The sequence below is a fragment of the Narcine bancroftii genome, chromosome 6 (genome assembly GCF_036971445.1).
Source record: "Narcine bancroftii isolate sNarBan1 chromosome 6, sNarBan1.hap1, whole genome shotgun sequence".
Classification (NCBI taxonomy): Eukaryota; Metazoa; Chordata; class Chondrichthyes; order Torpediniformes; family Narcinidae; genus Narcine; species Narcine bancroftii.
This window is the reverse complement of record NC_091474.1, coordinates 243,333,316-243,349,181: the sequence shown is the minus strand read 5'-3', so window position 1 is coordinate 243,349,181 and position 15,866 is coordinate 243,333,316. Positions and strand designations below refer to the sequence as shown.

At 42.2% G+C, this 15,866-nt stretch overlaps 1 protein-coding gene across 11 annotated transcripts in view; it reads left to right on the top strand.

Annotated features, from left to right (window-relative positions):
* LOC138737196 (serine/threonine-protein kinase MRCK alpha-like) overlaps nucleotides 1–15,866 on the top strand; it is a 653,014-nt gene that overhangs the window by 584,025 nt on the left and 53,123 nt on the right. For 8 of the 11 annotated variants that reach the window (XM_069887840.1, XM_069887837.1, XM_069887836.1 and 5 more), the window contains 5 exons: nucleotides 7,879–7,995; nucleotides 10,637–10,717; nucleotides 12,143–12,248; nucleotides 14,534–14,670; nucleotides 15,621–15,760. In XM_069887840.1, coding sequence (XP_069743941.1) covers nucleotides 7,879–7,995; nucleotides 10,637–10,717; nucleotides 12,143–12,248; nucleotides 14,534–14,670; nucleotides 15,621–15,760 — 581 coding nt within the window. The remainder of the gene's footprint in view (nucleotides 1–7,878; nucleotides 7,996–10,636; nucleotides 10,718–12,142; nucleotides 12,249–14,533; nucleotides 14,671–15,620; nucleotides 15,761–15,866) is intronic. The other 3 variants (XM_069887843.1, XM_069887844.1, XM_069887841.1) reach the window with 2 other exon arrangements.

The following is a 15,866-nucleotide window of genomic DNA, read 5'->3' as shown; positions in this document are numbered from 1 at the left end:
CTCTCACTCTCCCAAGACATTCACCGCTGGCTTAAGCTTCAAGTTTGTGTTAGAACCAACACAGTGCTGGTTATTATCAAATCAGGCAGACAAATTGGAAGGAAAAGCAGTTACTCTTTGGTCAAATCTTTTCATCATATGGAAAAATGAGAGAGTATTTTAAATTATCAAGAAGGAGGGAAGGGAAAACTGGTTTCAAAGAACCGTGGAAAGGTGGGATGCAAGAGATTAGCTGACAAAGGGATGATGGTGCAGGGGGGAGGAAGTTCATGTGGCAAATAAGAAGCTAAAGACCGCCCTACAGATGTGACTGCATCATTTTCTGAAAATGTTGTGTGCAGAGTATGCCCACCATTATTGTAACACAATAAAATAAAGGACAGATAGATTATGCGAGTGGATCAGAAAACTGAAGTGATAAATGCAGAGTTCTCTGAATATTGACATCTGAAATACATGTGTCTAACCTTTTATCAAGGATCATCGGAATCTTCCGAATTTCGGAATCATTTTGATTTTGGTCCCTTTAAGCAAATCCCTCACTCCTAGCCCCCGCTGTCCGACCCTCCAGGTTGTCGGAGGCGACGGGGTGGCCCGGGATATTGGCCAAAAAGGCGGCCAGTGCATGAGTACAGAGCTGCACAGGAGGACTGGACCATCTGGGTGGTGGAGCCGAGCACCAGCGGCTTTCAGGCGCTCATCAGAGCATCCCTCAGACACACCCTGGCAGCGCAGCACCATCCTGCCAAGCCCAGAGTTTAAAGAATGCCACACCAGACTGTGGCGATGGCTCAATGCGGGAGCAATGGCCATCTTCCTTACCCATAATCCCCACGCAGCTGGAACCATTCTTCCAATGCCAGAGCAGTTCCAGCTGTGTGGGTGATTATGGGTAAGGAAGATGACCTTTGCTCCCACATTGAGCCAGCCGCCATTTGCTTCTCTCCTCGACCAGATGTTGGGGCTGAGAGTCAACTTTCCACTGAAGGTAAGATAGGGTGCCCACAGGAGCTGGACTAGGGACGATGGGGACTGGGTGGGTCTCCCTCTGAAAACGGAGAATTTATTACGGGAAATTAACATTACTTATGTGCACCAATTTTTGGAGGTTGCCAGTGTTTGGAATCCTGGATAAAGAAATTAAGTACCTGTGGTTACAGAAATGGCAGGTTGCACACTGATGTGCCGGAACCTGGTTCACTGAAAGGGATGCCGCAGGTTGACAGGGTAGTGACAAAGGTGTTTGGCACACTTTCAATCATCAGACAGAGGGTTCAATACAGGAGTTGGGGCAGAGGGTTGCAGATGGACAAGACGTTGGTGAGATCAGCTCTGGTTGCCTTGCTATGAGAGAGATGTCACTAAACCTGAATCTTTTTTACACCTTTTCAGGTTTAATGACATCACTATCATTGCAAGGCTGGATGCTTTTTACTCTGGGATGTAAGAAGTTGACCCTAAAGAGATTCATAAAATCATTGGGCGTGTGGATTAAAAAATTGGCTTGTAGGAAGAAAGCAGAGAGTGGTAGTGGAAGGAAGGTATTCTGCCTGGAGGTTGGTGACTAGAAGAGTACCTCAAGGATCTGTTCTTGGACCCCTGCTCTTTGTGATTTTTATAAATGACCTGGATGAAGAGGCGGAAGGATGAGTTAGTAAGTTTGTGGATGACACAAAGGTTGGAGGAGTTATGGATGGAGCTGAAGGTTGTTGAAGGTTACAAGAGGATGCAGACAGGATGCAGAGCTGGGCAGAAAAGTGGCAGATGGATTTCAATCCAGATAAGTGTGAGGTGATGCATTTTGGAAGGACAAACCAGAAGGCTGAGTACAGGGTTAACAGAGGGACCTTTGGGGTCCAAATCCATACATCCCTCAAGATCGCCACACAGGTTGATAGGATAGTTAAGAAGGCCTGTGGGATGCTGGGCTTCATTAATAGGGGGATTGAGTTCAAGAGTCAAGAGGTTATGTTGCAGCTGTACAAATCTCTGGTAAGACCACACTTGTGTCCAGGTCTGGTCGCCTCATTATAGGAAAGATGTGGAAGCTATGAAGAGCGGGGAGAGGAGATTTACCAGGATGTTGCCTGGATTGAAAAACAAGTCTTATGTGGCAAGGTTAGTAGAGCTGGGACTTTTTTCTTTGGTGCATAGAAGGATAAAAGGAGTCTTGATAGAGATGTACAGAGTAAGAGAAGCATAGATAGGGTGGACAGCCATCACCTGTCTCCCAGGGCAGGATCAGCAAACACCAGAGGACATATGTAGAAAGTGAAGGGAGGGAAGTTTAAGGAAGACATCAGGGGGAAGTTTTTTACACAGAGGGTTGTGGGTGCCTCAAATGCCTTGCTGGGGATGGTAATGGAGGTTGAAACATGGGGGCATTTAAGAGATTCTTAGACAAGCACATGGATGAAAGGTTTTTGTTCTTTTTTAAAGGAATTTATGGGTTAGCACAATGTCGAGGGCTGAAGGGCCTATGCTGTGCTTCAGTGTACTATGTTCTGTGTTCCATAAACGGCATGGATAAGGACACAGGAGGGTGAAAGATGAAATGTTTCAGGAGAACTTCTTCATTTAGAGGGTGGTGAGAGTGGAACAAGCTGCCAGAGGGCATATTAAATACAAGCTCGACTTCAACATTTAAGTCAGGTAGCTGGCTGGGAGGGTTATGGAGGTGTGGTCTGAGTGCAGGTCGATGAGACTAGGCAGCATGAAGGGGCTATTTTCAGTGCTGTAGTGTACCATGGTTTTAATTGACAAATTAATTAATTTTCCCAGGGAAGGAGTGTCTTAAACTAAAGACCAGACGTTTAAGCTGAGGGGGAAAGATTTGAAAGGGATTTGAGAGTCAACTTTTCACTCAGAGGATGGTATGGAATGAGCTGCCAGAAGAAGTGGTAGAGGCAGGTACATTTATGATATTTAAAAGATATTTGACAGACTAGACTTTTGAACTATCTGGAGGGTGTGGATGGGTTGTTTGTGGGCTATAGAAGGGAAGACAGGAGTTGGAGAGACATAGTGAAATAAAAAGGAACAGTGAATAGATTTTCTAAAATGTATAAATAATGTGGACATTGGAGGCTGAGGAGAAGTAATAAGTCATCAAGTGTTTGACGGAAAAGTTTTTGTCCAAATGTGACATCTTTAAATTTACAGTGTAAGAAAGGGGGAGAGGGCAGAAAAAAGATGCAAGATCTAAGGGGATGGTTCCATCTTCCATTCATAGTTAACTTGTGTTTCCTTTCTCTATTGAAGCATTCTCGTACCTGTGTTCCAGCTAGCAAAGGCAGACGTGTAAGATGCTGACTTAGTTCATTTTGCTGCGTGTCCATGTAATAGGCATTTTTATGTGTGCGCACTGCTACGGTCCCTGATGCTTGTTTTTGGAGTTGCGACAGCTATTTCTCCACTGTCCTCTCTTCCCTCAATGTTTCTCTCTCTTTTTCTCTCCCCCTCACCCTTTCCTCTCTCTCCCTCTTTCCCACCCCCCCCCCCCCACCCTCTCTCTCTTTGTGCTTCTGCAGTTTGCATGTTCCATCTTTTTATTCCGAATTGCTTGTGCTCTGTTGCTCCAATCAGGAAGCTATAGTGGCCATGTTGTTAAACGCTCTTAACCTCGAGTAAAAATCATTTACTTTTTGCAAAATTAGGGCAATGCTGTCATTGCCCAATTACTCTTCGTATTGTGTTCTACTTCATCTCGAAACCAAAGCATTTGTTGTTCATTTTCATGCAATACATTTGGACTGTCATATTGTTCGTGAAGAGATTGTATTTGTGACTCACCCATCCTGAGAAAGGAAAATATTTATTTCACAATTTTTATTTTTATACATAAAGTAAAAGCAGATGTTGCTAAGATTATTCAGTATTCAAGACACCATCTGAAAGGAGTTAACATGCAATTGATCCTTCTTTGAGGTCTAGATTCAGTTTGAGTAGATAGAGTGTTCAAATGAACATGGATGGATTAGGTATCAGAGAAACTCAAAAGAAGCACATAATAGATTTGAAGTCAAAGTTCTGCTTTTCTTAAACAACATTTGTGATGCTGTGTCCCAGGATATCAGAGTTTCTGTGAGCGAATGTCCCAGGATATCCAAGTTCCTGTTACGCTGAGTCCCAGGATATCAGAGTTTCTGTGAGTGAGTATCCCAGGATTCCAAGTTCCTGTGAGGGAGTGTCCCATGATACCAGAGTTTCTGTGACATTGTGTCCCAGGATATCAGAGTTTCTGTGAGGGAATGTCCCAGGATATCAGAGTTCCTGTGAGGGAGTGTCCCAGGATATCAGAGTTCCTGTGATGCTGTGTCCCAGGATATCATTGTTCCTGTGAAGGAGTGTTCCAGGATATCCAAGTTCCTGTGATGCTGTGTCCCAGGATATCCGAGTTCCTGTGATGCTGTGTCCCAGGATGTCAGAGTTCCTGTGAGGGAGTGTCCCATGATACCAGAGTTTCTGTGACATTGTGTCCCAGGATATCAGAGTTTCTGTGAGGGAATGTCCCAGGATATCAGAGTTCCTATGGTGCTGTGTCCCAGGATATCAGAGTTTCTGTGAGCGAATGTCCCAGGATATCCAAGTTCCTGTTACGCTGAGTCCCAGGATATCAGAGTTTCTGTGAGTGAGTATCCCAGGATTCCAAGTTCCTGTGAGGGAGTGTCCCATGATACCAGAGTTTCTGTGACATTGTGTCCCAGGATATCAGAGTTTCTGTGAGGGAATGTCCCAGGATATCAGAGTTCCTGTGAGGGAGTGTCCCAGGATATCAGAGTTTCTGTAATGCTGTGTCCCAGGATATCAGAGTTCCTGTGACACTGTGTCCCAGGATATCAGAGTTCCTGTGATGCTGTGTCCCAGGATATCATTGTTCCTGTGAAGGAGTGTTCCAGGATATCCAAGTTCCTGTGATGCTGTGTCCCAGGATATCCGAGTTCCTGTGATGCTGTGTCCCAGGATGTCAGAGTTCCTGTGAGGGAGTGTCCCATGATACCAGAGTTTCTGTGACATTGTGTCCCAGGATATCAGAGTTTCTGTGAGGGAATGTCCCAGGATATCAGAGTTCCTATGGTGCTGTGTCCCAGGATATCATTGTTCCTGTGAAGGAGTGTTCCAGGATATCCAAGTTCCTGTGGTGCTGTGTCCCAGGATATCATTGTTCCTGTGAGGGAGTGTCCCAGGATATCAGAGTTTTTCTGTGACACTGTGTCCCATGATACCAGAGTTCCTGTGATGTTGTTTCCCAGGATATCAGAGTTCCTGTAAGGGAGTGTCCAAGGATATCAGAATTCCTGTGAGGGAGTGTCTCAGTGTTCCTGTGATGCAGCTTATCTAAATGTCTGGTTTGTGTTCTTACAGGATCTCTGAGCATCTGTTGACATCTGCTATTTTGCCACTTACTTGGCCTCACCCTGACATACAGCAGAATTTTGACTCATTCATTGCCCACTATAAAGTTCTTGTCACCTGTCATTCAACTGCACATTAGAAGTACTAACCTTGAGGTTTTGGGATCAGTTAAACTTTTCATCATTTATTTTCGGCTGTTGATGGCCATTCTCCCTTGCTGTTTCACTCCCGCTGTCAACTATGGCTTCTCTTTACAGAATGTCGGGCCGCTGTTTGAGAATGTAACAGTGGTCTTTGGGGTGCTATGTAATTCGGAGGAGCTGGGCCTGGTAAAGCTGAAGTCGAACCTCTGCATGTGGCACTTGAATGGAAGCTGGGGCAGAGGGGTGGCATGTGGGGAAAGTGGTGACGAGCTCGGGCAGAGGGATGGCATGTGGGGCCAGTGGGTGGAGAGCTGGGGAAGAGGGGAGAACTGCACCCATCCAGTGCTACCTTGCTTGACAAAAAACTGCAGCGGGTCACTTTTCATCTCTGCACTTTAAAAATCCAGGTTCTTGATAAATATTTTAGTGCAGAGGTAAATTTCCATAATAATTAAAATTGTCACTAAACAAGAAAGTCTGCAGTCGCTGAGGTTGAATGCAGTAAAAAATGTGTCTGAGAAACTCAGCATGACATATTCAGACCACTTCTTCATACCTTGAGGTGCTCAGGCACAAAACATTAGTTACCCTTTACTTCCTATAGATGCAGTGTGGCCTTTAAAATATAAGAGCTATTGGATCAATATTCACGTTTTTCAGAGCCTCTGGCTGAATAAACTTAAACATACTGAATGGCCACTGGATTCATTGGTGCCAGAGAAACATCAGCCCAGCAACAATTAGTACCGTTTTTGGGAGAGATAAGGCAGTACAATGGAGCTGCTGTGTCACAGCTCCAATGATCCCAGTTCAGTCCTGGTCTCCAGTGCTGTCTGTGTGAAGTTTGCATGTTTTTCCTACATAGCTTCCTCCTGGTTTCCAACAACATTGTAAAGATGGGCAAGTTAGGGAGGTTAGTTGGCTACTTTGACTTGCTCTTGAAGTTGGAGGTGAGGGGCAGAACCTGAGGGTAATTGACAGGAATTCAGGGAGAATAAGATTCAGATTTATTGTCAAAGTGCATACATGGCAACACATATAAATCTGACATTCTCAATCTGTACTCAACTGTACTCAATCCATAAACAATAAAAATTGTAAACAAACTGACTCTGCAATACACAGATGGAAAAAAGACAATAAAGTGCAAAAGTAAGAATACTCAAATGAGCCCCTGATTGAATTTGTTATTGAGGAGTCTGATGGTGGAGGGAAAATGGAATTACTGAAAATGGTCCTTCATGGCTGGCACAGATCTAAAGGGCTGAACGATTCGATGATTCCACAAGATGCAACTGATGGTACGGTTAGCATAGCGGTTAACGCCATGCTGTTACAGATTCAAATCCTGCACTGTCTCTAAGGAGTTTATACATTCTCCCTGTGCCTGCTCCGATTTCCTCCCACCCTTTAAAATGTACAGGGGGTTGTAGGTCAAATGGGTGTAATTGGGCAGCATGGGCTTGTGGGCTGAAAGGGTTCGTTACCCTTCTGTATGTCTAAATAATTACACAAATAGTGGCAGAATCTTCAGATTAACAATACTTTTGTGTTATAGCAAAAGTTATTCGTATGTGATGTCCTGAGATGATGTGTTCCATCATTTCTGAAATCTCAGATTTAATATTTGTACTTTACTGATGTTAATTCATCACACTTCATCATGGTTGTAATTCATTATTTCCTAGTACCTACTCCCCATACTCTACTAGACCAGGAATGATTCAAGAGGCATCTCCCCACCACCTTCATAGCAGCAAAAAGAATTTGCAAATGAAGAGATGGCTTGGCCTTTTTTAAAATTGATGTTAACTGGTCATTCAAGTTCATTGCATTAAGTTGAGGTAAACTGTGCTACACGAGGCTCTGATTGCAGCCAATTGTGTAATATAGCAATGTAGAAAGGTGCAAAGCAAGATTTTATAACACATTGCAAATAAAAAAATACTGAAATAAAAATAGAAAATGGTGAAAATTGTTAACAGATCAGAGAGCACCTCTGGATGGAGAAACAGACTTGTGGCTGGTTGAAGACTCATTGCTTTATTGAAGATGCCCACTTGTGAGAGAGGTCATTCTAATAACTAAAAGATTCAGGACCAAGTGACTTACTCTGAATGTTTTCACCCTGTTCTGAATGAGCCTGTGTGGCCTAAAAGTGAAAGACAAGGGCATGGTAGCCTCTCAGACTCAATTGAGAGGGATGGAGTCAGGAATGTCATTGAGGACAGGGCAGGAGGCCTCTGAGCAAGGACACTGAATAACAAATAATGAGGAGAAAGGAAATCATTTCATATCTCTGCATGCAGCAATAAGCTTGAGAAATGAATGCTAGGGGGTCATCAGCATATATCTGGATTAATAGGATTTCTTTTCATAGATTGATTCCATTGAGAATTTCAACCTTTCCAATTCTCCTTCTGGCGAAGAGGTGAAATCACAGGTACATTCTCACTCTCGATCACCTTCGACGGCCAGTGATGTTGAACCGTTGGAGGTCAGTGTATGGAATGTTGCCTGTTTTTTTTAAAAAGGGTCACTTACCTATTTTCTGCTGCATTAGTTTTAATTGGGGATGACCAGCTATTTTAGCTGAGAATGGGAAGGCATGCAACTTGATTTCCAGCCCTCAGCCACTGTTCTTCACAGGTAGAAGGCAACTAGAGCCTCTGGGATAGAGAAAAAAAAAAACTCATTACCTTTTCTCTTTTCCGTCTACCATCTAATTGAGGGAATTTTGACTTTTTTTTTTATTCTCCCTCGGTGAGTTGTATTAGAAAGCACACAGTTTTGAAAACTATGTCAGCACCATTGTGTCCTGATGCAAACTTTTGCATTGGGACTACCATGCCTCCATCAGATTTTCAATCTTATATTGTTGATGAACTTTTAAATCCCAGTTTCCAGGTCTATGCTGTCGGCTCTGCTACACTTTCCCACCTACATTCCAGCCTGTAGCTATGGTTCTTAGTCACCTCACAGGTTAATCTTTGTTAAAGTCTGGAAGACCTTCTTCAATTTTCAGAAGGTGCGAACTTCTGATGTTCAGTCCTTTTCTGGCAATTAAAAATCTAGGGGACTACTAAGATCAATTGGAAAAACAAATTTCAAGTTGCAGGTATAATCTTTTTAAATTCCTTTGTAATTGAAATATAATTTGCTGCAATAGTAAGTTTATAGAATGTTTTGTTACCTTAGCACAATGCTTGTACAGCGCCAGCGACCCGGGTTCGAATCCAATGCTGTCTGTAAGGAGTTTGAATGTTCTTGCTGTATCTGCGTGGGTTTCCTCTCACCCTTGAAAATGTACGGGGGTTGTAGGTTAATTGGGGCATTGGGCGGCACAGGCTCATGGGCCAGAAGAGCCTGTTACTGAGCTCTATATCTAAATGTAAAGATTTGAATTTGCAATTTTTTTTACACTAACCATTTACTAGGATCTAATTGATCCCTGTGTTCTGCTCCTGAGAACTTTATTAACTATTTTTTCTGTATATCACAGCTGCCTATATCATTTAATTCCATATATTTTATTTTATTTCATTCATCTAACACCCAAAATTAAACAGCAAATTTATCGTTACAGAATTCACAAATCAACTTCTCACCCCTTACAGAATCCATGTGGGTGAATAGTAAATTACAAATGCAAAATAAACAACAAATTGTGTGAATTTTTCTCAATGTTCATTTCTTGAGGCAACTTCACAGGATGTGGCTTTTTATTACTATTTTGGATTCATTTTGCTGTATAGCAATTTTGTATTATATGATTATTTGCCCTCTTGATGCCTGAAACAGGGCCAGCAAGTTTAAATTTTAAATTTTAGACCTACTGCACAACTTACGAGCCATGCTGCCCAATTACACCCAATTAACCTACAACCCACTGTATGTTTTTGAACGGTGGGATGAAACTGGGGCCCCTGGAGAAAAACTACACAGACACAGGGAGAACATACAAACTCATCAAACCCCGGCCCCGATGGCCTGGTGCTATAACAACATTGTGCTAACCTCTAGGCTATTTGTGCCGCCCTAATACAAGTTACAAACCAAAATAGCCACAAAATGGAATATCACTGGATATAAAACAATATATTACAAAGGAATGATGCTGGAGAAAATCTTTACACAACGGCTAATGCAGCATCTGCAGTTACTTGAGACTCCATGTGTAGCTGCTGGACATTTAAGATATATTGCTTTGGAAATTGACTCGGCAACGTCTTCAGTGGTTCCCTTCCATGAATGAGCGGCTGCAGTAACTATGACTATTGAGAGAAAATTATCCCGTAGGAACACATCTCCACTTATAATATGGGATTGAAAGGAAATTGAATGATTCAGACTACTTACCTGGAAGGCAAGCCCTCCATAACATGGAGGTCACCTATTCTGTATTCAGTGCTAACTACCATGAAACAATTTATTATTGCTATTAATAACGTGAAATAAGCTTTAAAATAGTGTTCTCCAAAGTGGTTGATGGGACTATCCAAAGAGTCAGTGGGTTGAAATAACGCATGATGTGGGGGAGGTTCGACAGTGTCAGCCAAGCTCTCACGACAGAGGAGCTTGGTGGCTGTCATGTGTATTTGTCTTCGATGTACACTGTAGTTGAGAGGGAATGGGAGGACAGAAAGAGGTGTGAGTTACGCCGAGCATTGCCAGCACTCCCCGTCCCAACACCGCCACCACCCTTATCCGGTGCCGCCACCACCCCCATACAACCATACAACAGCGCCACCCTTCAGCATTCACCACCACACCCCATCCAGCACTGGGATTCCATGCCTGAAGGTCGATGAGGGACCATGTAGTCCCTGATGAAGGGGTCAACGGTCTAAAAAGTTTGGGGACTCCTGCTTTAAAATGTATGGGAAAATTTATGTGAAGTCAAATTTCCTTTTCAGGTCATTTTTAACCTGAAAAAACGCTGTACGTCTAAATCTGAAGATTCAGTGGGAGTATTTTGTCCACTTTTAGAAGCCAAGTTTACTACAGATGGATGAATGGTTTTGATTGATGGTTATTAACAATTGATTTCACCAATTGGAAAGTACAAGCAATTGAAGGAGAATGTTTCACCCATGTTCTAATCACTGTTGCTGATCCCTGTGTTTGTATTTTATTAGGGAATAGATCATCCTCCTCGTCCAGTATTGACACCAACTACCAGGACTTCGTTCAGTGGTTCTACTGTCTCAAACCCAAAGGTAATGTCCATTGCAGCTTTATTCATCTACCTCAACAATTCAGACTCCAGAGCTGACAACTGCACTGTAGGCTTTCTGTGCATTAGGTTCCATTTCCCTCAAGACTGATCTTGACTAGGTCATTTGGGACATGCTAAAATTCTCATGGCAGTTATATTATGGTTTCGACTCATTTGCTCTCAAAGTTTAATTCAAGTGCAACCTTTGTACAGTAAAACCCTGGTATCGGACACCTATGGGGATTGGTAAGATGCTGGATAAGTGAATTTCCTGGTTGCTTGAGATTGCATGTCGTTGGGTGATGGGCGAACCAATTTTAAACTTCCATATTTTTTACCTATTTATTTTCTGCAACTTTTTTGCCTGTTGCTTGAGGCTGTCGCTTGCTTGAATTCCAGATAATAAGGGTTTTATTATTCTTAGAAATTCTACCAAGCAAAGACTATGCAATGAAAATTGAATAGATTTTAATCCAAACCTTATAACCATATAACCATTTACGGAGCGGAAACGGGCCATGTTGGCCTTTCGAGTCTGCACCGGGTCACTGATTTTGTGCGCCCTCTTCAGGCAATGGTCCCGATGGGTTTGGCCCTCGAATTCCAACTTCAGTGGCTGAATTCTTTCGTTATTCCACCTTGGCAAACTCCAAGAGTCTCGTTTGCAAAACATTTTCTGGCCCAAATGATCATGATTTTTTTTTTGCTACCACCAGGGCTATTTTGATAAATGAGATTTGATATTTGGTCCATTTGTCATTTATTTCCATTAAATTATCTAATAGATATAGCTCCAGGTCCCCCGTGAAGGCCACTCCTCTTATCCTGGTTAATTTTTCTGCAATTTCTTGCCAAAATTGTCTCACTTTCACACACAACCATGTGGCATGTAAAAAAAAGTTGCTGTCTCAGTCCCACATCTAAAACATCTGAAATTTTGGCTTTTGATCTGTGTAACTTTTGTGGGGTAAAATATAATTGGTGTAAAAAAATTATACTGAACAAGTCCATATCTTGCATTTATAATTGATGTCATGCTGACCTTAACAGCAATCTGAACAGCATTTTCAAGTCTAAAATGCTGCTGTAGATCAAAGGAATTGCATCTGATTTTGTTCAGTCACTAATATTTCCTGGCCTTGATATTCTTCAAACTGACCTCATTCTGAAATTTAGAAGCTATTGGTAATGAACCCCTCCCCCTCCTCCCCCCAACTACACCCCAGTTGTTATTCCTTCAATGGTCCTGTATTAGGAATCAGAGAGGTTTCGTAAAACCAAACAGATTATTGCAGGATGAAATTATTTGTTAACCATCTTTCTCTGTTATACACCAGTCTTCATTGAACATTAAATGCTGTTCAGAGTGTGACCACCACTTGGTACCTTATGAATGTTTCTTCTTTAATTTTTTCCATTTTTTTAGCCCAAAGCTCATCAGTTTGTTGTGAAGTCTTTTAATACACCAACAAAATGCAATCAGTGTACATCTCTGATGGTCGGCCTCGTACGCCAGGGTTGCACATGTGAAGGTGAGGATACTCATTTTAAGACCTATCAACAAAAAAATGAATTCACTCAACAAAAATTCCCAACACAGAACGATGACTGCCCATTTCTCTTCAAGGATGTTGTCTGGCCCGCTGAGTCCCTCCAGCTTCTCTTCGTTTACACTTCAGAAATAATTGATTGACCACAAAACACTTTGCAAAGACCAGGTGATTCAAATATGCCAGTGGAGAAAAGTTTTGTCGTCTCTGCCATCTATCTTTGTTTATTGATGGATTGTTAGTTGGTTCACTCCAATCAACTTAAATGGCAGTTACTGCTCAGAGAGAAATTAGGACAGAATAGGACATTTTTAAATTTAAAAAAAATTAAATATACAGCACAGTAACAGACCATTTTGGCCCACAAGTCCATGCTGCTCAATTTACACCTCATTAATCTACATCCACAGTATGTTTTTGAATGGTGGGAGGAAATCATAGCCCCCGCAGAAAACCCACACAGAGACAAGGAGAACGTACAAGCTCCTTACAGACAACGCAGGCCTCGAACCCCAGTCTGGTCTGGATCCGATCGCTGATGTGTAAATTCATTGTGCTACCCCCTACACCAACCATGCCGCCCAACCATGAAAATATACACTAGAATCTGCATCCTTTACACTACACTCAGTGTCGCTGTTCCTGTTGTCTTATGTATCCCTTCATTACTCTGGGATTGAGTTCGAGGTGTGCAGTAATGTTTCAGCTCTCTAAAACTCTGGATAGACTACACTTGGAATATTGGGTTCAGTTCTGGTTACCTTATTGCAGATAGGAGAGGGTGCAGGGGAGATTTAACAGGATGTTGCGTGGATTGGAGAATGTGTCATATGAAGCAAAGTTAACAGAGCTAGGGCTTTTCTCTTTATAGCATAGAAGGATGAGAGGTCTACAAGATTAGAAGAAACATAGATAGGGTGGACAGCCAGTGCCTTTTTCCAGAAGTGAGAAGTGTATATATAAACTGGATAAAATATTTTAAAAAGTAAAAGATCACTCTGCTATTTAAAAAGGGAGGGAGGAACCAGAAAATAAATTATAGACCAGTTAGCCTGACATCAGTGGTTGGGAAGATGTTGGAGTTGATTGTACCTGGAGGTGCCTAACAAGGTCGACCAAAGTCAACATGATTTCCTGAAGGGAAAATCTTGCCTCGCAAACCTATTAAGATTTTTTGAGTAAACCACGGGTAGGCTAGATAAAGGACATGCAATGGATGTTGTACATTTGGATTTTCAAAAGACTTTTCACAAGGTGCTAAACATGCGGCTGCTTAGCAAGATGAGAGTCCATGCACATTGGGCGAAGGAATAAAAGGGCAGACTATTATTTGGATGGGGAGAAAATTCAAAATTCAGAGGTGCAAAGGACTTGGAGCCCTTGTGCAGGATACTCTAAAAGTTAAAGGTAAAGGTTCCATTATTGTCACGTAATACTACATTTAGAATGTAGCATACATGAAATTTTTTAACTTTTGTCTACCATAAGGCAGACAGAGTCACCACTTTCTAACACCTGTCACAGAAACCTACAGCACCTGGTATTCCTAGGCGGTCTCCCCTTCAAGTACTGACCTGTCCTGAGCCTCCTTGGCTTCCAAGATCAGACAATCTTAGGTGCTCCAGGTTGAGTCGGTGGTGGAGAAGGTGGTGGCTTTCATATCTAGAGGAATAGGATATAAGAGCAGGGATGTGTTGTTGAGGCCTCCTTTGGAGTACGGGGTATAGTTTTGGCTCCTTATTTAAGAAAGAATGTCCTGGCATTGGAGAGGGTTCAGAAAAGATTCATAAGAATGAAGGAATTAGCGTATGAGGTACATTTGACAGTTCTTAGACTGCCCTCCTTAGAGCTCAGAAGAATGAATGTTGAAAGACATGGCCTAAGTTGCTGTGGCAAAGTTATTTCCCGGAATAACTAACTTTGACATGATTGCCGCAGGTTATCAAAGGTTATGGGGAGAAGACAGGGAAGTGGGGCTATGGGAGAATGGATCAGCTCATTATGGAATGGTGGAGCTGACTCAATGGGCCGAATGGCCTACTTCTGCTCCTAAGTCTTACGGTAATATGTTCTCTGCACTCCCCAACTCAGTATGTCCAAACATTTAGGTTTTAAGGGTTTTCTTAAACCTCTTCGGCCAATATTTTCTTAAGAGTTTCTGTTAATCATTTCTATGAACCATTGTGGAGCTATGCATGAGCACTTTACTTGGTCATGGGATTGTGAGGTTAATTATCATTTTATTTTTAGTATCATTTTATTTTTAGTGTGTGGTTTCTCATGCCACGTGACCTGCGCAGACAAAGCACCAGCTGTGTGCCCCATCCCACCCGATCAAACAAAGGGTCCACTGGGGATAGACCCACAAAGAGGAATTGGAACTGCCTACGAGGGCCATGTTCGGGTAAGAAAGAATCAGTACAAGGGTGTGCTTTTGTATTGTCATAAACAGAGTCGCTTAAAATTTCAGGAGGGGAAAAAGTTGGCCAAAAGATTTATTCACTATCATCTATTGATGTGTGCTATAATCTATTGTGTTCAAGTTCAGGTTTTAGCCACTGACAGACATTAAGAAGTGAAGGTACAACATTAATGCAGTTCTGGTGGACCATATTGGTCTTTTATTTGAGGGCTCATCATTCAAAGAAAGTCCATTACAAAGGTCCTTTCTGACTATTTGGACGGACATTGAAAATGCTACAACTCTGTTTTTCTCTCTGCTACTTAGAAACAAAGTTAAATCCTCTCCTAAGCAATCAACTTGGCAAGCAAGAGATTGCTAAAATGTAAAGCAATCAAGATATATTTAAATCAGTCCTGAAACCTCAAGATATATTTTGTATGGCATGGGCTTATGGATTGATAGGGCCTGTTACCATGATGTATCTCCAAATTAAAATTTTTAAAAATTAAATTAAAAAGATAAATAAAAAGTTGAAGTAGTTATGTTTAAATGAATTAACCAATTATTTGGCCTTCAGGCTTCAACAGCTTGGATCCATAGCTTTACTCTCTACTTTTTAACTCTTGTGTTAGTTCATTTCTGAGTGCACTTTGGGGATCTTGCCAGGGCTCATCTGATGACTCAGTTGTAAGTGCCTAAGCCCAGAATAAATGGCACCTACTTTGATCGAAGACAATGTATTAAAACTTCTTAGTAATTTGTTTCACCAAGGAGATTGCATTGTTGCTGAAGTCGAAACTAGGGATAGAAGAGCAGGCTGAAGGGTGGATGGAAATATTTAGCCTAGATGCTTCACTCATCATGGTGGGGCATCTTTCTGGGTGTGTGAAGCCCTTATACATGCATCCTCATTCCCATCTGCCAAAATGACATGACTGCTTCATTCCTAGGTACCCAAACCAGCTGGGGTGAAGAAAGGTTGGCAGAGGGCACTGGCTGTGGTTTGTGATTTCAAACTCTTCTTGTACGACATAGCAGAAGGCAAGACATCTCAGCCGAGTGTGGTGGTTAGCCAAGTTATTGATATGAGGTTTGTGGAAGTGTTTCCTCTTTTGTGTGGTATCCTGCATGTTGTGTGGGCAAAGGGACTCCAGGCAATTATATTCTTCTACCCCCCCCCCCCCCCAACCTGCCAT